Source organism: Nycticebus coucang, chromosome 17, assembly GCF_027406575.1.
Source record: "Nycticebus coucang isolate mNycCou1 chromosome 17, mNycCou1.pri, whole genome shotgun sequence".
Lineage (NCBI taxonomy): Eukaryota > Metazoa > Chordata > Mammalia > Primates > Lorisidae > Nycticebus > Nycticebus coucang.
In genome coordinates this window covers 41,434,910-41,461,145 of record NC_069796.1, presented here as the reverse complement: position 1 = coordinate 41,461,145, position 26,236 = coordinate 41,434,910, and the positions used below count along the sequence as shown (strand labels likewise).

The following is a 26,236-nucleotide window of genomic DNA, read 5'->3' as shown; positions in this document are numbered from 1 at the left end:
GTGATGGGAAAGACAGAAAGGACTCCCTTTCCTTCCTTCCCTCTATCCCTTATCTGATTATACAGAGGAATTTTCCCAGATAAACTTCAAAAAAAAGAAACACACATGCAAGATCAATTAAGTTCACAAACTTATCCTAGAAAATGAGCTACATTTTCATTGCTGAAAATCACTATGGTAACCAGATGGCCAAAGGGAATACTTCAAAAGTGACAGTAGTGACACTCAGCAATGAGGTATAGCACTTTATCCAGGATGGGTTCGTGAACTTAATTGCCCAACCTTGTACACACACACACGTGTGTGTATGTATATGTATACGTTTGTACGTATATATCACTTAGTTGCTGTACTATACCAAAATCTTCTAGGCATCCTTTTTGGACCCTATAGTAGCAGACAACTTAATAAGTTTTAAGAAAAGTCTTTTTCACATACACATACACGTATATATTCCTAACCACTGGAATCTTTTCCCCAAAATTGATTTCCCCCCAACTTCTCTGCCTTTCTTTAATGCTTTACAGAGGCCAGCTTGTGGCCACGTTTTAATTATAAATGCCACCGACATAAAACAACCTCACCAAGTTCTGAATGAGGCTGACCTCACTTTGGGTAAACACGGCGAAGGACGGGAAGTCTCCAACCCAGAATAAACCAGGCACATAACCTCTCTGGGCCTCTCTTTGGAGAGCAGAGGTGGAAAGCAGGCTTAGGGACCACAGACAGACACGCTACAGGAGCAGAACCTCCCTTTCCAGGCTGAATGCACAGTTGTAATCTTATCTATCTTTAAAAATTCCTACAATGGGCGGCGCCTGTGGCTCAGTGAGCAGGGCGCCGGCCCCATATACTGAGGGTGGCAGGTTCAAACCCAGCCCCCGCCAAACTGCAACAAAAAAATAGCCGGGCATTGTGGCGGGCGCCTGTAGTCCCAGCTACTTGGGAGGCTGAGGCAGGAGAATCGCCTAAGCCCAGGAGTTGGAGGTTGCTGTGAGCTGTGTGACGCCACGGCTCTCTACTGAGGGCAATAAAGTGAAATTCTGTCTCTACAAAAAAAAAAAAACAAATTCCTACAGCAGGACAGGATGGCTTGGGGTTCAGAAACAGGGTGTAGCAGCCCAGAGCACCTTCACTTACATGGGCAGACTTATAACTCCCTTTCCTCAAAGTACTCCTGAGACCCAGTGGAAGGCTTTGGGGAGCAGAGGAGAAAAGCAGAGACGCAGATTTGCAGGTCCTCAGACAGAGGAGTGACTGCCTCGCTGGCTGGTATATCTACTCCAAAGCTCTGGAGTAGATATTCCCTCAGGGTGGAGAGACCACCAAAGAGTTTACATACTGAGCTGGGACTAGGTTGCAGGACGATACGCAAAGGTGGGTTTATATTTCAGATTGACATCTCTTTTTGATAAATAGTCCATTCCCAAACCAATGCTTCCTAAGGTATTCCTAATAAAAGGGCAGGATTCTAGATTCTACTGGGGACGTTTATGGTCACAAATCTACCCAGCAAATACTTCTGACTCTTGTCTAGTATGTTTTTTGTTTGTTTTTTTTTCAATGCTTTACTGGTTTGAATTTCTCTAAGAAATTTCTATGAAGAGTACCTTTTAAAAAGTTGCTTTCCATTTCTTCCGCTAAATTAATTGTTGCTGTCCCACTTCAGAAAGGGAGGAAAGGAAAGGCCCTACAGACTACAGACTTAGCCCATTTTTTCAAACATGTAGTTGCCTCCTCACCCTTGGGAAGCTTCAGAGCCATGGACCTTCCTGTTTGTAGACAGTAAGTCCTGAAGTCCCTGTTTGCAATAAAGAAGTGAGTCTCCTTCACGCTGGGTGCTCACCTGGAGGAATGTGCTGGAAAGGGAGTGAGCGGAGAAGTGACAGCTGCAGGGGCCTCTCTCCCAGCCTTTCTCTCCAGTTCTCCCGGTCCTGTCTACCCTAAGGAGACCCCCATTTTATGGGCACCTATGCTCAGGTCCTGGGATCGCCAGGACAAAACTGAGTCTTGGCCTGTTCTGAATGTTTTCCCAGTGATGAAAAATGCACCAACTGCCACCCCTGGAAGTTCTGAAGGAGAATGGTGGGAGCACATAGTAAATTTTTGATTAAATTTTATAAAAAGCACAATGTGCATAGCTCATGAATCTATATACAGTAAAATATGCAGCTATGCGCTAGATACAGACCAAACACCCTGATGCCAGCCGCTCCATCCAGGGTTAGCCAGGATCACCAGCTGGCTCTTCTTGCCTCGGAGTTGTTTTTAAAGAAAGAAAGTGTTAGGATGAAGGAAATGTTCACTCCATTCCTCTCTCCAGCCTTCTTCCTCTGCTCCCCAGAGCAGCTAGTAGGACTGTATTTAGTGCACAGTTGTACATTTTTACTCGACGCATATATTCATGAGTTCTGTACATGGTTGTGTTTTTCTCCAAAACTTTCATCAAGGAATTTGGGGTTTTTTCCCCCACATATACACACGGTGCATAATATATGCACACTTTAAGAAAGGAAACAACTGTATGAAAATTGTTATACTCAAGTCGCTCAAGGGGCCTCTGCCATGACAAGACCTACCCAATGTGACTTGTATTCATTTTTGTTATTGGTATATATGAGTATTACAACTTTAGTAGTTTTTCTTTCCTAAGAGGTGTACACGTTTTTCGGCACCCTGTGTATACCACTTATCTGGGGGCAGGGAATTTTTATCGCAGTCTTTGCCCTTTTGTTCACCTTTAGCTCAATACCAAGCAGAGCTTTTGTTACTGTGTTGGTGAATCATTCGGGTTCCTTTGTCTTTACCCTTCGTCACGTGGACGCCCGAATGCAGAGCCAGGGCAGGCCCTGAGCATGACCCCCTGCCCCCAGCAGAGGAATACGTGCTGGCTGACCACTCTCCCTCCCGCCCCCTCCCCGCACTGCTACAAGAGGAAGGTGCTGCTGCTGTGTGGCCGGCCCCCCTCTTTCTGAGGCCCCCCTTTCCCACGCCTCTCCTTCCTTGCTTGTCCCCAGCAGCAGCTGCAAGAGGATGTAGGTCTGGAAAAGTGGAATGAAGTCACACGAAAGAGCTGGACACCCAGTCGGCTACGCGAGCCGTGCAGGCTGGGTGTTGCTCCTTCCTGCCAGCCCTCCTTGCAGAAGGATATATATTTAGGAAACATAGCCAGAAAGAAATCCAGTGAAAATGAGCTATGAAACTTGGACATCCTGGAGAAATAATATTTACAGAGGAAACTCTTGAGACGAACTCTCACCAGCGCAACAAGCCTGGAGCTGGGGCTCGTGTTTGAGGGCTGAAGTCAGTGCAGGGCATGCCTCTGGCTCCACGTACCAAGTGAGGCCTGTGACAGCTCAGCTGGGGCTCCACAGCGGGCAAGTCAACTCTACCCGTGGCAAGACCATCGAGTACTGGCCAAGGCAGCAGAACAGAAACAACTGAGAAATGAAAAGCTTTTGTAAAAAAAAAACAAGTTTTGATTACCTAAAAGACCTGCCCTTTGGGATTTCTGTGGATTCTATCAGGGACACGTACAGTCACAAATCCACTAGAATGTGTTTGACTAAATGCCTACTATGCGGGTGGTAGGTGGGAAAAGTCCTAGGCAACTCACCTTGCTTCATTCTGTGGTTCCAGATGGGACCTGGATGACTGCCATCACCTCGTACATGTCTGATGTATAGCAGGGACCAGCCCATCTCATAACGGCACCCAAGAGGTTGTAAGAAAGAGAGGAAACAGCAGGATACTTAGACTACTCAAGCCTGGGTTCTGCCTTACAAGTATCACCTTATGTAAAACACACTTTTACCAAACTTCTGCTCCTCACCTATACAATGGGGCAGGTGACCCTGGCTCCAGGGACTGCTGTGAGGAGCAGACGAGGCCACAAATGCCAAGGAAACGGTCACAACAGCACTGGCTACGTGCCATGCATTAGCCCTTACGACGGCTATCATCACAGACAAGCAAACAGAGGGAAATAATGATCACACAGCTAGTACACAGCCAAGCAGAATTGGAATTCACACAGTTGTATTCTGGAGCCCCCACTCTGTACGCAACTTATACCAAGAAGAAATAGCACAATATGTAGGTTACTGTAGGTGATCAATAGAAGTTTAACCCTTCCTTTGGTCTCTCTTAGACCTCCAGGACTATGCTGAGAAATTGATATAAAAATGTATGTAAAAGTTCTCTGACAACCATAAAGCCCAATGAAAATATAACACATTTAAAAATAACTTTATTGAGATATAAGTAACATACCATACAATTCGCCCATTTACAGTGCACAATTCACTGATTTTTCTAGAACCCACAATCAACTTTAGAACATTTTCTTTTTTTAATTTCAAATTAATATGGGAGTACAGATTATTCGGTCACGCTGTTTGCATTTGTTAGGTCAAGTGCAAATTGTAGTTAATTTTAGAATATTTTCAAAACGAACTCCTGCACCCTTCAGCCATAATCCCTCTATCTCCACCCTGCCCAGGCCCAGTGACCACTAATCTACTTGCTGTCTCTATGGATTTGCCGATCTGAGACATTTCATTTAAATGGAATCACAGAACAAGGGGTCCTTTGTGCTGCTTTTTTCCCCACTTAACACTATGTTTTCCCAATTCATCCGTGTTGTGGCATGCATCAGAATTTTGTTCTCTTTTATTGCCAAATAATATTCTATTATGCATAGCATTGCTATTAAGTGTGTCTACACGCTTCATAGACTGATGGGCCCAGAATGAACTTTACCGAGACTAAACCCAAACATTCTCCATTGTCCTGATAAGGAGACGATGGCCGAGGAAGGCTCCATAGCCTAGCCAAGAGCAGCCAGCTGGTTGGTGGCAGAGCCCAGCCTTGAACCTCACTGTCCATTTGGCCCCATCTTACGGCACTCCACAGAGCAGTACTGGAAACATAACTCAAATCATCCCTGCCAATAGGCTAATGTTACTCATTCAACAAATACATGTTGGCTGTCCCTGGTGTGCAGGGTACTATGTGAGGTGCTGGAGACCCCAGGAGAAACAAGGATATCTTTTGCCCTTCTTTTCAGTTTACCTTCTCTTGGAAAGCCGGAAATAAATGAGCAAATGCCCAAATAATAAATAATTGCATGTTGTGTGAAGTGCCACAAAAGAAACAAACAAGTTGCAGAGAAAGAGAGTGATATGGGGTCTGGGTAGCACTGGCAGGGATGGTGGAATTAGAGTGAAAAGATTCATGCACAGAGTATCACAGGGAATGGGGGAGCACCTCTCTGAGGGGGGACATTAGGGCAGGGGCCTGGGGGAGGAAGAGAAACAAACTTGTGAATATTTAGAGGAAGAAGTGCCAGAGTGCCAGCACAGCAGGTGCAATGGTCCTGGGGTGGGAAAGAGCACGCTGTGCAGGAGTTTAACAGGTCAGACAGGGTGACGGAGCAAGCAAGTGGTCCAATTCAATGTTAGAGAAGGCAGGACCCAGATCATGATGGAGGCCCATTAGCCTGTTCCCTCATGAATACACTCTCAGACCTGACCAAAAATTGGAGGGCCTGTGGGAAAGTGGATCAGTGGTTTGTCTTCCTGCAAATTAAACTCCATTTGTCACAGGAACCTAGAAATCCTGAGTCTCTAGAGCAAAAGGCTTCCAAGGACAAGAGCCCTGTGTCTTCACTAAGGGTGATGTAACTATGTATCACCCTTAGGATGAATCAGGAGGGAAGGCATGCAAAAAGAGGTAAGAAAATACAGGCTTATTAACAGAAAAGCGGGTTAAATGATCATGGTATACCCACGTAATGGAACACAATTCAACTGGCAAAAAGAATGAAGTGTGAAGTTAACTCTTTCAGTACTGATGTAAAGAGATGTCCAATTGATTGTTTAAAAAAAAAAAAAAGAAGCAGCAGCAAGATGCCGAACTATACATATAGTATGTTTCCATTTGGGAGGAGAAAGTAAGAGGGATAATATGTAGCAATACACAGAGGCAATCTCTCTGGAAAGATGCACATACAGTGTATGTAGGAGAGTTTCTTTGTTTCTGTATCTTCCCCCTACTCCCCCACAGCAGGTGCGTGTAGCTCTGAAGCAGGGGCCAGCAGCTCACCTGGCCTCTCCGTGGTGGGAGACAGGAAAGGTTGGAGGGGAACATTTTACTCTCTCTCCTCTGATATTGTTTCCAAGTTTGAAGCATGTATTTCCTATTCAAAGAAACTAAAATGAAAACAAAGGGCCAGGAGAGGGGTTAGACCTGCCAAACAAGGGCCTGTATTCCAGTCTCTTCTGCCCTTCGGCCTCTGATAAACTGACCCTTAACAGACATCCCTCATCTTCCTGGAGAGCTATTGGGCAGTCACTGGTTTCCGGTCTAGATTTCATTCCTAATCACAATGATGGCTGTGGCAGTCTGGAATGTCCAAATAGTCCAGAATTAATCCCAATTCCCAAACGTAAACCATCAAAGGATCTTCCCCTAGAAGCACCCAGAATTATTAGTTTGTTCATAAAAAATGAGTGAATGAACAAATTAATTATTATATATGGATTTGGGATTCCAATAACATCCATCAAGGCATCTTGAGAGTATGGATCTGGGTGAAGGGGGAGAGTGGCTCAGTGCAACTCACAGTCCTTGCCCTCAGTCTCCAAGTTTCTCAGCCCAGGCAACACGGACTCCTAGGGTCGAACAATTCCTTGTTGTGGGAGGCTGTCCTATGCACCGTAGGACACTGAGCTGCTTCCCTGGCCTGTACCAGCTCGATGCCAGTAGCACACCACCTTGAGTTGTGACAAGCACAGCTGTCTCCAGGCACTGTGAAATATCCCCTTGGGGACAAAATCACCCGCACTTGAGAACCACTGCTCTCATCACTGCATTGTCAGGTGACTGCTCCATCCTGCCACCCAGAACTGGGCACTTTCCCCCGGCCGGTTCCCCAGCCGGGTTGCCACAGAGGTTGAGGGATTGACTGAACCTCCGTAAGGGCGAGTTCCCTGAGTTTCATAGGTGGCAGTCAACCCTAACTCCTTAGGAACCTCTTCTGCCTGCAGCAAAAGCAACCTTAGATTTAAAAAAAAAATGACAATCTGTTGACAAGCATCTCTCCCACTACTTGAAGGCAACCTGTGGCGGGTGGGTAACTAAAGCAGAACCCAGGCTGGCTGCGGCCTACTCTAAAGCACCCCACAGTTGCTGGAATGAGGGAGCCCAGGGAAGCAAATGCCATTTCCTCCTGGGATTGTTCTTCTCCAGGTGGGGTGGAGAAAGAGAGACAGACAGACAGACAAAAATCCACAAGGCACCATGACAGTGCACACCGAGGCATTATGTAACCAACAGGGTGGACAGGTTGGCACGCCGGCCATCCTCTCTCCTCCTTCTCACAAGAACATAATTCCCATGGACAGCTTTCTTTGGAGGGCAAAGAAAAAGGGACTGTATTTCTATGTTTTGATTAATTCGAGGCTCATCCTTGAGGGCTATGTGAAATGAATGAGCAGAATTTTCCATGGCCGACCGTCCTGGCTGCCGGGCCCTATCGGCAGAAGCGTAGTGTTTATTTACTTTTGCTCATGTTATTTTTATTCCAGTTCAGCTGCAGCTCAGTGCGGAAAGCGTGGGGGAGGTGTATATAAAGAGCACCCAGACTGGCCAGTACTTGGCCATGGACTCCGACGGGCTTTTATACGGCTCAGTAAGTATGAGGTTGACCTGCTTCCAGACATGGCCAAGGTCTGAGGCTTCCAGAAATCTTGTTACATTGAGTGATGTAAACTGTAAAGCAACAATTAGTCTCTGTTTGTTATTTTTTCCAGGAGGATTCCCACCCCATGCTGCCTTATTTTAGGCACAAAGATAAAAGACTTCCTTGTGGTATTCTCTCAAAATACTCTTGTGTATTATCTTATAAACATAGAGGAAACATTGATTGATGTTTTGCTAACTCCTCACTCATTTCGGAAGACCTAATCCCACCTCATTCATTCATTCCACATACATTTCTTGAGCACCTACTAGATGCTATAGGTGTGTCTCTTCATGGTTTTTACAGAAAAACAGACTTTAATAGTTTATATGTCATGCAAAAAAACATTGAAAAAGTCCCTTTGATGCTGGAAAGATCACCTAAAAAAATGAAAACTTGACTAACTTAATTTAACACATATCAAATGCTTCCCATGTCTCACTACCATGGTAGGTCCTGAAAAGGATGTGAGGATGAGTGAACCACCTTGAGAGAGAGTCTAATTGTTTATTCACTACCTAAAATCCTCCTCTTTCCTCTCATTCTTAATGTTTCATATAGGTCTGATAGAATGTATGGGGGATTTTGTGAGAAAAGTATAGAAATAAAAGAGATTTTGCCCCTATTTGTTAAATCTTTGCTTAAAGAGTAACTGGAAATGAAGGTTTTTCTGGTTTTGTTTGGTTTTGTTTTTGAGACAGAGCCTCAATCTGTTGTCCCGGCTAGAGTGTGGTGGTAGAGTGAGCTGAGCTCATGGAAATTTCAAACTACTGGGCTCAAGCAATCCTCCTGCCCCAGCCTTCTAGGTAGCTGGGACTACAGGCCCACACCACCACCCCCAACAAATTTTTCTATTTTTAGTAGAGATGGGTCTAGCTCTTGCTCAGGCTGGTCTTAAGACTCCTGATCTCAAGAGATCCTCCCATCTCAGCCTTCCAGAGAGCTAGAATTACAGGCATGAGTCACCATACCGGCAGCCCTAAGAATGAAAAATTTAATCAAAACTCACGACTGCAGGTTTTGAAATTATTTCTAGATTCCAGTGATCCCTTTTCTGTATCCTAGCATCTGATAATTCAGGCTTGGGTATGAATGGTGATTCATACCCAATCCATACCCCTTTCTTCCCTTTTATGAAGATTCCTACAAAAAGGCAACCATAGGGGGATTTCATTCTGGGGCCTCCTTTGATATCTTATATCAAATTGCGAAGGGGGCAGTGGGCACAGGAAACCCTCTCTGGAAACTGTTATCTCAGCCAGGCTCCTAGATGTTCCTTTTTCTCTCACTGCCTGCTAGGGGTCAGAGAAAGAAGTCACCAGAGTGAAAGGGAGCATCTAGGATACAGATCAACTGGGGTGGCTTTAAGGACTGCCTGGAGACACTCACTGCGACACAGGGAGTAGATTTGTTTTAAGGTAGCTCTTCCAATTGGTACTAAAATCCATCAACCCACCCATCATTCAGTCTCATGCCTCTACCACCTGGCAAGTCACCCACTTAGAGCCTTGTCTAACAGGGGCTAGTAATGGACTAACTACCTCACACAGGGCTTATGAGGATTCAATGAGCCAACACCTGGGACACAGGCACTGAGTGGTGGGTACACTAGAGGCACTGTGTCCCCGGTGACTATATGACAAATAACCTGCTACAACCCCCTCACACCGTGTCTTAGATTATATGTTACAGTTTTATGACTTTCCTCCTTTAAATCACTTTTTGTTTATTATAACCTGCTTTTACTTATATAAAAATATTGAGGGAGAACTCCCTACATCTAACTTCCTCTAGGCTCCAGGCACTCCCTTCTCCTACCATTGCCCTGGCTGTCACTGTAATTCTCCAGTAATATGATCTTACGATATTATCCCTAAGAATTTTTACAGTTTCCCCACTGATAAAGTGAAGACCTAAAATACTTCAAAGTTCTGCCCCATGATCTTAACAAAATTTAGGTACGAATCCATCCTGATTCAAATTTGTGTTTGTGGGGAAAGAATATGTTTGTTTTAAAAAATAAGTTTGAAAGGCTTTATAGTAAAATATTAACATATTTATCTCTGGGGGATGGTAAATGGGTAATTTTATAATATGTAAATGCCTTCCTCTAGTTTCCAAATTTTTTTACAGTAAGTCTATGTCACCTATGTAATTGGGGGGGAAACATGCTAAATATAAAAAAGAAAACAATTCAAACAACAGGCATGAATCAATAGCTAATCTGTGTGCCCTCAGCATTGTAGCAAGTGCATAGCAAGGGCTGACAAATCCTAGTGGAGGACGGAGCACGTCTGATCTGGCCTGCTGACTCAGCCTGTGACTCAGCTATTTTGTGTGTCAGCCGCTCCAGTGTAATAGAGAGACATCGTCACAGAACAGGGGCCTGACACCTACTGAGTGAGTCCTCTCTATGGGGGAATAGGCAAACCACACAGGTTCAAACCACCCACTTCCTTCCACCCCTGACAATGTACATCAAACACAGCATCTGGGCTAAGTTCCTCTAGAGGCAGCAGAATCATCCAATTAAATATTATATTTATATCTCATCTTGTTCCAAAATGATCCGAAGTGTCTCACCCAGTTGTCATTTCACTAGACTATAAATGAATAAGAAGCAAGATACTTCCTGTTACACGGTTTCTCCCTGAGGACAGCTAACTTTACTGATTGCTATACATTATCTCGAGAATCAAATTAAATTCATTACCTATCTGGTGAGCACCTATTATTGAAAGGCTCTGTGTTTGGAGGATGGACACAGGACCAGCAAGATTCTCTTTCCTCAGGGACTAACATGCCCACAGGTGGAGAACAAACAAGACGACTGGACATGATCAGAAAGGGAATCATGGACCACTGTGGGTGAACAGAGAATGTCCAGATCACATGACGTGGGGAGGGAGTAAAGTCAGAGGTGTCAGTTTCCCGAAGGACACTATACAGTCTGAGTGTTTCAATATATCTGTTTTAAATCCAAATACATGTCTTCTAAAATCTTGACAAATATGAAAATTCAAAACCTGACTTTCCCCCACTCTCTAACAAATGAATTTCAAGTAAACAAAATAGTCATTGGTAGGTATCTTTCAATTTCACTGTTTAATACATTGTGGCTGTTTTCCAGCTTAATAAAGTTACGGCTATACTAGATTCCACTGCATAGAGGTCCTTTTATCTACTTACCCAACCACCCTTTCATGGACATACAGATAGCTTCCAATTTGTTACTCTTACAGCCAAAGCTTCCAAGCGCATCTCCAAAAATAGGGTTTCACATTTGCTCAACTATCTCCTGAGGGTAAATTTCTAGAAGTGAAATTGCTAGGTCAAAGGTAAAGCATATTTAAAATTGTGATGCATATTGCCTAACCACTCTTAGGAAGTGTCCACCAAGTTATCTCACAACAGGGCACGCAGACGCTATTCCCCAGAATAATACCAATATATACCAAAACTTGTGAATGTTCTTGATCTTGGCGCATCATATAGCTAACATATGATACATATTTTCTTAATTTGCATTTTTCTTGCTAGAAATATTTAATATGTTTTCATAGGTTATTGCCCATTTTAAAAACAGCAAATACAATATGCCATTTTGCTAATACCATAAATCTATATCCACATAGCCTTATCTATCATGTATGTACATAGAGAGAGGTCGGGAGTGATGGTCATCAATTGTTAAGAGCTGCCTGTATTTGAGTGGTGGGATTTGGGGTGGTTTTTCCTTTTTTAAGTAAAGTTGAGATTTTTTTTAAGTATATTTTCTATAAGGAGCATCTTTCTATAAGATTATTTTTATGGATAGCCAAAAATAATTTATTTTCATTTTTTAAAACCTTATTTAAGTTCCAGGATATGTTTTATGTATAGGGTAAATTTTGGACAAGCATGTACGGTCCTAACAATACTACAGTTAAATAATGATTTTGTTAGTGAAAATCACCAGGATGAAAAGGAATATTAATAGGTTTTTATTTATTCTTCTAGTCTAAACTGAAAAAGAAAACCTACTATATCACAGTCTGGTTTTACATATATTTTGCATGGATTTCCACGGTCATGCTTATGTGCAAGATCACAAAATATCCAGCCCTGTCCTCAAGGTGCTTATAGTCAAGTAGGAACTCCCCAGGAGGAGATTCCAGGGTCCTGAGGACTGGAAAAGGAAGGGGAGCTTACCCTCGTAGCAAACGTCCATCACGTGCTGGATGCTGTTCTAAGTCTGCATGTCCACCTCTGAGACAGGGTCCATCGCTGACCTGATTTTCCTGAAGAAGAGACTGATGCACAGAGATCTTTAGTAACTGCCCCAAGGTCACACAGCAAGTAAACAGGGGAACCCCATTTAAAACCACTTGCTAATAGTTCTACTCTCTTCTGGTTTTATCTTTCCAGAAAACACCAAATGAGGAATGCTTGTTCCTGGAACGGCTGGAGGAAAACCATTACAATACCTATGTGTCCAAGAAGCACGCAGAAAAGAATTGGTTTGTTGGTCTCAAGAAGAACGGAAGTTGCAAACGCGGTCCTCGGACTCATTACGGCCAGAAAGCAATCTTGTTTCTCCCCCTGCCAGTCTCCTCTGATTAAAAAAAAAAAAAAATCTGTTCTGGGTGCTGACCACTCCAGGGAAGCCTTGAGGGGTCCTCACCTGGTTGACCCAAAAATGTTCCCTTGACCATTGGCTGCGCTAATCCCCAGCCCACAGAGCCTGAACTTGTAAGCATTGTGCTTCTAAATGCCCAGTCCTCTTTTCTGCAGAGTCCTTTACCCCAGCATGGTTTGGAATAGAGGGACCAAACTGCCAATAGGGGCCAACTGGCTGGCCAGTCTGGGTCTGGGTTTGGATGTCCAATTGCCTCTGGGCACCTGCAGCAGGCTGAGCCCCTCAATGCAAGGTGGGGCTGAAGGAAGTGTGTTAAGGGGGCTGCCCAGAGGGTCATTGGGAACTGCATACCATTTCCTTCGACTGAGTAAATCCTGGCTGCAATTTCCCCAAACATCTGGCATGACTCCCTTTTGTCCTTTCAGTACCCAACAAATATTAGCAAAGAAGTTTATAGCCAGGGTAGGGGAAGGCAGCAACCCATGTGCAGAAAATTTCTCCTCAGTAACAGAAGGGATTTAAAATGGAAATGGGCAACGAAGGAGGGAGGGATCTCAATGCAGCAGGCTAAATCTATAGCCTTGGGAGGGCTCGTTACTAGGCTGTGACCTTCCCAGAGTTATTCAGCAGCAGGAAGCCCCTGCTGATGTCAGGCGGAGAGCATGAGAAGTGGTTTCTTGATAAAGATAAGGACATGGGATGTTGGGAAATTGATTTGGGTCTGGGGAATGGGTGTGGGAGCGATTAGAAAGCAAGGGAAATGCTGGCTGAGAGGACGTTGTGGAGGGTGATTTTAGAAGCAAGAAGGAAAGAGCAGGTGATGCCATGAGGGACCTTGGCCAACTCAGTAAGCAGAGGCTTAGGGGCCCAGTACAGGGCTGCCCCTGCTCTGATGTGCTTGCAGATCATCCAGGCATCTGGTTTCAATGCAGATTCTGATTCAGTGGGTCTGGGTGGAGTTTTTACATTTCCAACAGATGGCCAGGTGCTGAAGATGCTGCTGCCTTCCCCACCATACCTCACGGAGCACAGGGCGGCTCAAATCCCTGGCCCTCAGCTCACTCAGCCCCATTCTCACCAATGCGCACCCCGCGAGTCTGTCTGAGCATTCCAACAGCACAGACCGCAGGCAGACCTGTGTTAAGGAGCATGGTGTTGAGGCGCTTTGGCCCAATGCCTATAAAATGCCCATTTAGAAGATATACAAAAGCAAACTTCGAAAATGTTAAACCCTCACAAACAGCTTTTCCCAGGAGACCAGTTATGTTACCATTACTTGTATAAGTGTGCTTCCTCCTTAAAGTAAACTTGACCCAAGGGGCTAGCAAATTAGAAACGCCATTCATCTTTGACATCTGACACTGATGCCACATATAGACCTTTACTAAGCCATTTAAATGTACTTGAGACTGTATGTTTTAATCATATTTAAAAATATATAGCTCAAAGTAGTTAAACTGATTAGCATCGGCCACTGAGAATAAAAACAGGCTATGATGCACAAGCCACTCAATTATCTAATACATTACAACTGCCGATAAAGTGAGATGTCTTTGTTTTCCACTGTGATGTTACAAATTATTTTGAAAATGGGCACGATAGGATGGTTTGCGATAAAAACCGATGACAGTGTTAGCTCAAGTTTTATAAGGAATTGAAGCAATTATTAATTAAAAGGTAATTCCTTAATAATTGTCATATTTAGAATTAGCAAAATGACAATCTGTGAAAGTTCTAACAATAGTACAATCAAAGAACTGAACTAAGTAAGCTGACATTATGGTTAATAACAGTATTCACATTTGTACAACAAAATTATTTCCTAACTCTTTATTTTAGTTGCTTGGATAAGATGAATCTATTTTATTTTAGTCAATCTTTGCCAGGGGGTTGGGGATAATGTGGCATGCCTTGACATCTCTTTAGTATGAAGATTTGGCCATGAAAATGTACCCAGAGAGGAAATCTAAGATATTTATTTATAATGGTCCCTATTATATGAATCAGATTCAAACATAACATTGGATAAGTACAATCAAATATGACTGCTAACATGAGATGGAAGTCTGTGATCTTAGAGACCCAAAGCACTGTGGTGACCTTGACAATCTCAGCCCAGTAATCATTTGTGTGTTTGTTCATTGAATATTAAGTGCCTACTGTATGCCTGGCACTGTCCTGGGTACTGGGCTCCTGGGGACCTTGTCTGTCTGGTTTGCTGCTGTACCCTCTCCCAGGGTGTTATATTTATGATGAAAAAGGTTGTGGACTCATTTATTTCAGTCAAGTATAAACACAGACTTGGTAGGTTCCTGGTGAAAAGACAGTTAGTCTCAGAAACCCACGTTTTAGAAGAATTAACCACCCCCAGCATAAGATAAACCCCTGTCAAAGTGTCAAAGGACATGGCCAGATAAACATAACATTGTCAATTTTAGAACTGATTGGCTTCAGGGGAACCATTTTCAAATCAGGATAAGAACCTGTCAGATCTTCTACGAGGGGAGTTCCCTGCTCAGTTCTGAATGTGCTGTAGTTCATGAGACACGGGAACATTCCCATTGCTCTCCATCTTCCTTAGGTAAGTCTTACAGCCATCTGCCTGTCATGTGCCTCTCATGTGCATTCATTTTCAGGCCAAGTCTGTACAAAGCCCCAGGAGCGTATCTGCTTTTTTTGTAATGCTGTGGTGGAGGAGGTGGTTATCTGTTTCCTTGGAAGGCATGATTGCCAACAGTGTGTACATACAAAAAACTGGTTGGAGAATCAGCTTTGCTGAAGAACAAGGTTCTCGCATTGCATCCGAGGCAATGGAGCCACGTCCCCAAGTCCTCTGTCGAGTGGAGTGTACTGCCTGTGACCAAGCTCACAGGCTGCAAAGAGACTTCTGGTGAAGACCCCTGCCATTTTACATCACTGGCTCTCCCCCTCCTTCCTTCTGTATCACAGTCTGCTCCTTACAAATATTAATAAATGTTCCACCAATAACAGGTGATAGTGTCTCTGAGTGTCTGAGAATGATGGTGCCTCATCTCCCTAGTAAAGGCTTTGCCCTGGTATCCCAGAGGGGGTCTGCTCAGCTTTTTATGCTAACCTTCTTACCAGATATGAAACTTTAAAGGCTGACAGGAAATGCTAAGGAAGACACATTTTTTCAGTTTGTTTGGAAACACGGCAATATGGGTGAATTTCTAGGTTTCTGTTAAGGAAACATGCATATTCAGGAAATCCCGAGGAGCCAGGCACCATAAATAAATTAGCTGAAACTCTGTCTTCATCACATAAACCGTGAAATAATGCTACGAGTGCTGAGGTGACCGGTAGTGCTTAGGCAAAGAGACCTGAAAATATGTCTTTAAGGACTTATTTATAATTTTAAGTCAATAGCCTCAGGGTGCCTCTCTTCATCTTAAGAGCCCCGATGTATAGCTATGGATTTACCCATCAGTTCTGTTGAGTTATCATGCTAAGCAACGTTTTCCTAAATAAACCTCTGTGTCCAATGGCTTCTTATTCTTAGGAGAAAGTGTGCCACTGCTGACGCGTCACGACAGAGTCAGGTGGCGCGTACACACGCCCACATATGCGCACTTAGACCTATAAGAGAACCTGGGCAGTCTCTGCTAGTCACATACCACAATGCAGTCTTTGTCTCAGAGTCTCACTATGTCGCCCTGGGTAGAGTGCCATGGTGTCACAGCTCACAGCAACCTCAAACTCTTGGGCTTAGGTGATTCTCTTGCCTCAGCCTCCCAAGTAGCTGGAACTACAGGGGCCGGCCACAACGCCCGGCTGTTCTTTTGTTGCAGTTGTCATTATTTAGCAGGCCCGGGCCAGGCTCGAACCCGCCAGCCTAGGTGTAAGTGGCCGGTGCCATAACCACTGTGCTACAGGCACTGAGCCTCATTCCTTCTTTCCCTTTGAAAGTTGCCCAATGCTATATTTTTCTACTTTCTGGATCTTAACACACAGTGAGAATAATTTCTATTACAACCTGGCACATACTTATTCTCAGATGTACACATAACTGAAACCAAACATTTCACAAAACTATGTGAGATGCATGTTGATTTCTCTGTTACATTCCAAGGAAACATATTAGTCAAACATCAGTTCAATGGGGTCATAGCACTATGGGTCACAACCACAGTTTGAAAAACACTAACTTAAAAGCAACTGTTCTTCCCAAAGATGGTGAGATCCAGTTAGGATCCTGTGGTATGACCTTAGTGTTTTCAAAGACATGGTTTTTTCTTGAATAAACAAGACGAGGGGACATCCTGTTACCCAAGAACCATCTGTTCTGAAGGCTCAGTTAATGCTTTTAGCCTGGTTTGCTACTAATCATGCAAAATGAATGTCATGATACAGACTCCACAGTCACCCACAGCTGCCTCCAGTGCTGGTCTTAGCAGATTTCTGCTCTTAGAAGCCCTGGAGATTTTCACCCCCACTCCCTCCCGTGGAATTCTCATCACTTGAGTCTTGAGGTCATTCCCTCCCTAACGCCCACAGTGCTCATTCTTCTCTCTTGGCCCCCAAGTTCCTATTTCTTAACCATTTCTAAGAAAGACATTAAAAGAACCAGGAAAAGGCTATAAACCCAGGGCCTCTAAGCATTCTTCCAAGGTCCCATCACTTTCTGTAAATTATCCTCTTTCACCTCTTAGCTACCTTAAAAAAAGTTTATAGTTCATGACTCAGTCATAAGATAAACACCATTGCTACAGGAGTCCGGCTTATACAGAGATCTAAAAAATGCACATCTGTTTGATCCAACTTTTTTAAAAAAGTAATTCTATGCCCTAAATAAATGTTTAAGAGAGTTTGGGTAGCTGAGAATGGGCTTCTTGGGGGGAACACTTGACTGCAAAGAGAAAAACACAAATAAAGCCATCACTTTTTTTTTTCAATCTGAGTAATGTCCTGTTTTTCATGGGGTGGGAACAAAACAGAAATCTCAAATTCTAAGCATTTTTTTGGTTGTGACATTGGTCGTGCCATCAACTACACTTTCACAAATTAACAAAAATTATTCTCAGGAGCAGAAGTGGCAATGCAGGAATATTGAAGCCCAAGTGAGCAGGAAAAGGACTTGTACGTTCTCCATTTCAAAACAACTAGAGATGATCGGTTTGACAACTATTAAAATCGAAATAATGGCTTTTGAAAAGCAGCACCCTTTCCTTCCTCTTTTAACTTCCTAACCCTGTCTTCCACCCTAGAAAGAAACTCCCTTTGTGGTTGGGCATGAAATTTTACTCTAAAATCCACTCAGAGAACTCAGAGGCTTGGATGCCTGATGCCAGGCTTTCCAGATCCCACCAACGCAACAAACATTCTGTCAGGTTACAAGGAAAATGTACTAACTGACTGCTGGAATCTTTCTGCCACATTGGGCCCACTTTGTGGTTGACATATTGACCATGACATACTTCACTGTTAGCTTTCCACCCTAGTTATAAAATTAAAGAGAGAAACCAGGTCACGGACAGCCTGAAGCCAGAGGGTGGGTTTGCTTTATGAAATGCACATATTGTAAGACTGAGCTTTGGGCTCTTCTGCTGGATCTCGGAATATTTGTGATATGGGGAGGAGGTATTTCCCAAATTGTTTCCTTCCTTTTTAGCTCCCCACTATCACGCTGGCTGACTTTACACATTCCGCAGCTAAACATTGGTGTCTGTCTTATGATATAAAAAAGAAAATACGCCCTTGATGTGCTTTTCTATGAGCCTTAATGAAGAGCTGGGCACTCCCTGTTTGGAATTGTGTTCAATTGAAGGATCTGATTCGCTTGACGAGAGTGTTTGGGGAAATAGATGTAAACAGGTAATTTGTACAAATCGTCACAGAAACACACTTCATTGTGATTTTCACATTCCATGTTTTCCTGTCTTTGGAGAGAATTTTTCTTAATCTGACCCAGAGATACATAAGAACACGACATTTGATTATTTTACTGATATGATTTTTTATCCAAAATAAATTCTAAGTATGTATTATATATTACCTTGTGTTGAGTAGATGGATAAAACAGAACTATGCAGAGCCTGGGAATATCAACTATGTTAAGAGTTCAGTAATTTCCTGTGGAAATGAGTAGTAAAATCTATGGGATTCTCAAAATAGAACACCTGCATTAGGCCAGGTGCGGCTGACCTGGGAACGGGTGCATGCTTTAGAAGTGGCCACTAGTGCAGACTGCAAATCCAGGATGGTTGTGCCGAGAGAGCAAATGAGAGGGAAATTTGTTTCTATATCCTTGCCGCTACTGAAATCTGTATATATTTAATTGAGGTGAAGAAGAAAGACAGGTTTATAGACAGCTTGCGATGTATAACCTCCAAGAAACCTGAACATCTGGAAAGAGTCTGATAGGGCAGAAGGCTACATAGTCCAATCCAGTCCTCAAGAATAGACAGCAGCAGTAAATTGAAAACCTCCATTCCACTAACTTGGGCATTCATTAATCATTCCCTGTTTACCATTGTATTAGTCAGGATCCAGCCAGGAGATAGAAATCAACTGATAATTTGAACAGGAATTTTTTTTTTGCAGTTTTTGGCTGAAGCTGGGCATGAACCTGCCACCTCCTGCATATGGGGCCGGCGCCCTACCCCTTTGAGCCACAGGTGCTGCCCTGAACAGGAAAATTTTAATGGAAAGGAATGTTAACTGGCAGAAGAGATTAATTGCTAAGATAGATAAAGAGACCTCTAAAGAATACTGGAGTAACAGATGTGGGGAGCAGCCATTATCTTCAAGGCTGAAGAGAGTACTCAAGGAAGGAATAGATTTGAAAGAGAATTATCTTCTCGAGGCTGAGATTCAGACTGTACTGGTGAAGATGGGCTGTGGCCCACTGGATGGTGAAGAATTTCACAGAGGTGTTTTGTTCCCACTGAAATACTGGGGGAACTCTCTGGAAGCAGCTTCCTGGGGTACTAGTAAAACTCACTGGAGGCTGTGCACCACTAGGTCTCCCACAGGAAGCAGCCCACTGTGGTGGGGCCATAGGAGCAAGAAGAAAAAAATCGCAAGAGCCCAAAAGAAAAGCCCCTACCACCAGCACCCTCTATTGGCAAACCTTACTTTACATCAGCTGGGTTAGAAGAAATGTTTTCAGGGTCCAGCTTCAGTATCACAAAGCAGAGAGTAGATTTGGAACAGAAAGAAAATAAGTTGGTAAGTAGCATAAGCATGATTTAAATACTCTTCTAGATACAAAGTGTTCAAAGGTGAGGAAATGAGTCATTCTTTCCCTTAAAAAGCTTATTATAGGAGTGGAGAAAGTTCCTAGATGAAAGTGTTAAATTTTTTTTTGCTTTATTCCATTTAAAAAATATCCCACTCTCTTTTTAAGCCCTCTGTGCATCTCAGAAGAGCCTATATGTTACAGGTACTGATTTTATATATTAAGTCATTCCCCAACTTAAATAAGCCAAATTGAGGGGGATTTGTTTGTTTGTTTATTTTGTGAGACAGAGTCTGACTATGTTGCCCTCGGTAGAGTGCCGTGGCGTCACAACTCACAGCAACCTCCAACTCTTGGGCTCAAGTGAAGTATTTTACTGACTTTGAAACCTTGTGCAAACGTCTCTGTATCTCTAGTTCCTTCTCTGTAAAATAAGGATACAAACAGTACCAGCCTCACAGATTTGTTCGGAAGATTAAATGAGAGGGAGGCACAAAAGTGTTTTAAACATAATGTTTCACATGAGGATTAAATAAACATTTGCTATTATTTTTATAATAAATATAATACACATATTATATAATCAAATAGGAATAAAAATAATCTTTTAGATTCTCCATTTAGGTTCACAGTGATCATTTTCATGAATCCATATTTGGAGACATCTTGCTGCACAGCTGTCCCTATGAAAAAGATGAGACTCTTGGTTGACTCCAGACTTAAGTCCCCAATTATGGTGATTTCTTTATTGTAGTTTGACCTGGTCAGTCCACATCTGGGCTATGGTATCTCATTCTAGATGCTATACATTAAATAAGGCTTTATAAATTAAAAAAAAGGTTACGTGCAGGATAACAGATGAATAGTAGTTCAGAAAAATATACACCAAAAGCAGCTAGGGCAGCTAGATTTGTTTAATTACAAAAAGATTTAAAAGGAGACATTGTAGCTCTCTTCAAATAGTTGAAGGGTCTTTTTTTTCTTTCTTTCTTTGGTAGTCAAAATGAGTACAGGCATTTGGAACTTGACAAGTAAGGTTTTGGTTCAATATAAATTAAAAAAAAAAAAAAAAGCTTTCTAACAACGAAACGCATTTCAACCACAGTTGAAGCACGTCCACAGTAGTAACTGGTATCTGCCACTCTTGGAGATTTTTATACAGAGCCTGAATAGACACCTAAGGTAGACGCTGTGATGTGTTATCCAGATTTCTCTTCAGAAATTACCCTCTCAGCCAGGCTCACCCCTGTCATCTTAGCACTCTGGGAGGCTGAGTTGGGTGGATTACTTGAGCTGAGGAGTTTGAGACCAGCCTTAGCAAGAGCCGGACCCTATCTCTGCTAAAAATAGAAAAACCAGCTGGGTATTGTGGTGGGCACCTATAGTCCCAGCTACTCAGGACGCTGAGGCAAGTAGATCACTTGAGTCCAAGAGGTTGAGGTTGCTGTGAGCTATGACGCTAGGGCACTCTACCAAAGTAAGACAAGAAAGGAAGGAAACAAGAAGGGAAGGAAGGAAGGAAAAAGGAAGGAATAAATTATCCTGCTGCTGTTCAGAACATACCTGCAGGCCAGCCTTAACCTCCAGCACCTTTGGGATGACTGTGATGAACAGAGCTGCCATCCCCAAGGTCCTGCCCCACTTGCAGTGGCCTACATGGGTGCATAATTCTTTGGACAGATCTAAAGGATCATTCCAGCTTTGGAACTTCTCACAGGGCCAGGGGAAGCCTCTATCAAGACTGCCTTATCTTCTTCCTATGCCCCATCTAAGGGTACCCGCTACTGAACTTCCTGCACCCCAATCTTCATCTCAGAACCTGCTTCCTCGGGAAGCTAGACTGCAACAATACCTGCCCAGGATGCTCTGACCAGGGTCCCTGCAAGGATCCCCTACAGCCTTGTGGCTGCCAAGGCTTTGGGCATCTGAAGCTGAATGTCCTGGGTCTGTAATGTTTTAACTTGTCTCTTCTGCCTGCAACCAACTTGACGACCCTCAAAGATCTCAGCCTTCTTTCTAGTCATCTGTCCTATGGCTGGCCAGATGTCTCTCAGCAGGCATATTTCTTGCATCATCAGATTATTAATTCAATCACCTGCCTAGCCTTTCAACAAATATTAAGGCCAAAATATGTATTAGGCCTAGTAGGTAAAATGGCACCCAAAAAAGCGTTTTTCTGGAGCTTATGTTAGGAGGAAGACGGATATTGATGAATGCATCATTTCCCAAATCAGTCACTTGCATATTGCTTCCAAAACTTTTGCATATAGGTGGTATTGCTAATTAATACAGTTTATGTAAGGTAGATTCACAGTTTCATCTACTTTTAGCCCATCACAAGCAAAAAATGCTCACGAAAGGACAAGTAACGATTACTAGTAGTACCATAGAGAACTTTTTCTGAAACACGTTAAAATAAACACATCAGTTTAACATAACAAAATGAACATCTGTACATCATCTGTTCCACACACATAAACCACACTTGTAGAAAGCAATCCGTGCAAAGGATCAGGCAGAGAAATGTCCAATTAAAACCGCTTACAAGGAAGTATCCAGTGTATTCAGAATACAAAGAAGTATTCAGACCACAGAAGAAAGGGAGGTAACTTAACCAAGAGCTTCCCTGAAGACATGACCTGGTATCTAAAGGAAAGGAAGAGCTAACTAGGTGCAGAGATACGGCAAGGCTTGTGAAGAACATTCCAGACAGAGGCAGCAGCGAGGCCCTGTGGCAGGAGGGAACACTGTGTCAGGGAGACTCGAGTATGGAAAGCGAGGGTGGCGGGGAAGGTGGGTGGACTCCATTCCCCAACATCTGCAGATGCCCCCGTGGAAGCTGCGTCTCCATCCTGGTTCTCTCTCCCCACACAGCTGAATTGTAACACTTCTTCAGACCTTCTGCCAAAGGACACAGATAATCAGTACCAACATGCATGTGTCTGGCCTGGGTTCAAATCTGCAGCTCTGAAAAATGTATTCCAGATTGGAAACTTTAGAAGCCAAAGTTCTATTTGCTAAATATTTCCATCTTTCACTGATGTTTTTATTCATTCCATCCAGCAGGTGGAGTACGGGAAACTGCTTTTTGTTCCCAACAAATTCCCTTATACCCAAAAGGAAAGGCAAGGTTTGCCAGTAAGGCCAAGGGTGAGAGTTAGAACAGTGATTATATACAGTATCTGAGTCTCATTCACTCTGAAAACATGAAGTAATTAGCTTCGTATTGCTGTGCTTCCAGAGATTCTGAATTTGATGTTTCCGTCTAAATTTGGGTAGCTATGCTATTAATCAGTACCAAAACAAATGAAGCAATTTAAAAAGAATCACACAACTAAAAACCACATTATTCGCAAGATAGAAAAACAGACAACTTGGAAGCTCTTCAAAGATGGTGCCAGAGTCCTCTTCAGGGAGGATTTGGCTGGCTGGAGCAGATGTCTTAATCTAAGCACGTAAATAGATACCATAAACATGTTTCTATGGATCTACAGGAAAACTCAACAGCCCACATTACCCTTCAGAAATGAGCTCCTTAATGTCCTAAAGTCAAATAAAGACCTCATGAAAACAACAAAGAAAGCAAATAGACATGAAGTGAATAGAGACGGAGTATTTTTGTACTCCAGATTCTGTAAGAAGCATGACTAAGTCTTAATAATAACCACTCTGAATTGATCCCATTCTGTTTTCTAAAAGGCATGGAGATCCACCTTCCTGACAAGCAAACAAAGAAGACAGTTCCTGAATCCCTACCATGGAGGGCAGAGCAGACTATCATAGACACCACAGGATCAAAAGGAAAAAAAACCAACAGGATGTTATTGAGGGGTCCACAGTTTAGCTGGAGGACAGGATGTATAAAAAGATCATTGGAATAAAACATAAGAGAATGCCAAAAGAAAAATGGACCGAATGCTACAGGAACACAGGTGGGAGGAAGAATTCTCCCCAGGGGGGAGAGCATAGGAGCAACATTTAAATGGTGTCAGAAGAGGTGAGCAGGTGGTGGTGGTGGGGGTGTTGAATGTCTGCATGCCCTCCAAAATCATGTGTGAAAACCAAAGCTCCCAATATTATGGTGTTGGGTCTGTGGGATTAGTGGCTTTGTAACAGAGGCCCCAGAGAGCTATTTTGCCTCTCCTACTATGTAAAGGCACAGCTGGCAGGTGTCACCTCTGTGCCAGAAAGTAGGTCCCCACCTGACATTGAATCAGCTAGTGCCCTGGTCTTGGACTTCCCAGCAGAGGTTTGGGCACAGAAGTGCAAATGAGAACAGCAGTTTTAAAGGATGAGCAGCCAGAAGTAAAGCTAGCCAGATATGAGAACTACCCAGAGGTAAAACTGATAAGGGACGAAACTCACTTCTTATGTCTGGAAAATTTGTGAAGTTTCTTTATTATAGAACTAAGCTTCAGCTCTACCTTTGGGCAAGAAGAAACAAGTGAAAATTTTTAGCAGGGAAGTTGTAACTCCACATTCATATTAAACTAAGATAGCTCTCACTTTAGTGTGGGAAAGAAGATGAGAAAAGGAGCCTGGTCCTAGGATGAGGAGAACTGGAATTGGCGAGGATGAGGAGGAGGAGGACGGTGCTGCTGCTGCTGCTGCTGGTCTTACTGTGGGTCCCCCACGCCCCCAGCAGAAGCTAAGACCATGACTTGGGTACAAGTTGGGAGGAGATTCCAAAGAGCACCAGAGAGGGAGAGGAAAGGAAGGCAGGGTAAGGATAAGGGCCACAAAGGGCGTATCACGGAACAGGTCACTGCTGTGGACAACTGGGCTCATTTCCACTGTGGGAGTCCTGAGGGACTGTGGAGGAGAACCTCCGAAGGGCCCAACAAGGGGAGCTGGCGGTAGCTGCCATTCTGCTCTCAATCCCAGAACTTCTGTGCTGTTCTGCCTCTGGAATGAGCAAGCTCCTGTAGTACCCAGGGGTGTTCCTGGGAAGAGAAAAATAGAGAGGCAGGCCCCTGAGGTGGGAAACTGGCCGTCTAGGCTGCATGTGAGCTCAGAAGGGGCTGAAAGGATAAGGGCAGAGAATGACAATGATGGTGAAAATTTTGAGGATGACAATAGTATATAATTGCAGCTGGCAACCTTTACTGAGTGCTTACCAGGGACCAGGCCTGGTGTTAAGCACTTTGATTAAATGCATGATCACAATCCACCCTCACAACCCCTAGGAGGGGATGATGCTGTTACTACCAATTGAATTGAAGCACCAAGAGGTTATGGGATATGCCCATTCAAGCAGCCAGAAAGTCAGCGGTTCTCAACCTGTGGGTCGCGACCCCTTTCTAACAATGAAAATACACCGTGGCATTAGGAAGATTGAGAAGCACTGCAGTAAGTGAAGGAGCCCATAGTTGGGCTCATGTATTCTGACTCGAGAGCACATACCTTCCGTTACTACTCTATGCTCCTCACGGAGAAGAGGCAATGAGCTTGGAGGAAGGGATGGATGTAAGAATGTTTTAGGACAATGCCGTCCAAAAGAATTTTCTGCGATGATAGAAATGCCGTCTGTGCTGTCCAGTATGGTAGCCATTAGCCACATGGGACTAGTGAGCTCTTAGGAACAGGACTAATGTAACTGAAGAACTCAAGTTTGAATTTTATTTAATTTTAAGGAATCTAAATTTAAAAGGCAATGCATGGCTACTGTACTGGACAGTGCAAATTTAGGAGGTGGGACAGCCTCCCCTGAAGAAGGAGAAGACAATTAAGAACTTCACCAACATGATGATGTTACAATTCATGGGCTATGTGCTATAGTTAACCAGTTAGCAAGAGCACTGAGAAATCAGAAGTTAACCAATTTTAATTTTTGTTTAATTTTACAATGTTATCCAACTAATGCAGATAGTTTTCAAAGCCATATGGTACTATAAGGCTTATAACCAAAAAACCAGCAATACTTCTATCCATTTCCTTCTTGCTCCCCATTGCTGTTCTCCAGGGCTAAGCACTGGTATTCCTTCTAGTAACTTTGTAGTTTTGAACATCATGTTGACACTGCGTTTCTTAATTGTTTTTCAATCTTGAACTTAATTTTTCTCCAATCTGGAACAGTGTCTAATGGTTTTATTCCCTGGAAGATAAGAATTTAGGGCGGCACCTGGGGTTCAAAGGAGTAGGGCACTGGCCCCGTATGCCGGAGGTGGCGGGTTCAAACCCAGCCCTGGCCAAAAACTGCAAAAAAAAAAAAAGAATTAAAAAAAAAGAAGCTAAGAATTTAGTTTTTTACCCTCTCTCTCCCAGCCAGATATATACCCAGCCCCATTTTCATTCCCCCTTCCCCACAGTCACATCACAGGTGGGAGGAAGAATTCTCCCCAGGGGAGTTAGGGAAAGCTTCCCTAGGAGCAACATGGAATGTGGTTAGATGACGCACATTCAATATTTACATTAGTAAAACCATGACAACTAACAGTTATAAAAGACGTGTGGATGACTGCATCTTTTTTTCTCACGTAAATGTCTGGTTTTCGTTCCCTCCATTTTCAATTATCACTAATTCAGCTCCAAACTTTCTGGTGAAATTCTAAAAAGCCTCTCTGTACAGTGAAGCACACTGTTTATCAGTTTAACTTTGCATTGAAATAACCCTCGGAGTCTTGCTGTAGCTTGTAAGACTGTCTCTGGGCGTCCTGGGGCCTCTCTCCACTGTCTT

At 43.3% G+C, this 26,236-nt stretch overlaps 1 protein-coding gene across 3 annotated transcripts in view; it reads left to right on the top strand.

Moving 5' to 3' along the window:
* Nucleotides 1–12,756, top strand: part of FGF1 (fibroblast growth factor 1) — a 93,381-nt gene extending 80,625 nt beyond the window's left edge. For all 3 annotated transcript variants that reach the window (XM_053566009.1, XM_053566011.1, XM_053566010.1), the window contains 2 exons: nt 7,590–7,693; nt 12,152–12,756. In XM_053566009.1, the coding sequence (XP_053421984.1) occupies nt 7,590–7,693; nt 12,152–12,346 (299 nt within the window). In that variant the 3' untranslated portion in view covers nt 12,347–12,756. The remainder of the gene's footprint in view (nt 1–7,589; nt 7,694–12,151) is intronic.
* Nucleotides 12,757–26,236: the final 13,480 nt, after the last annotated feature.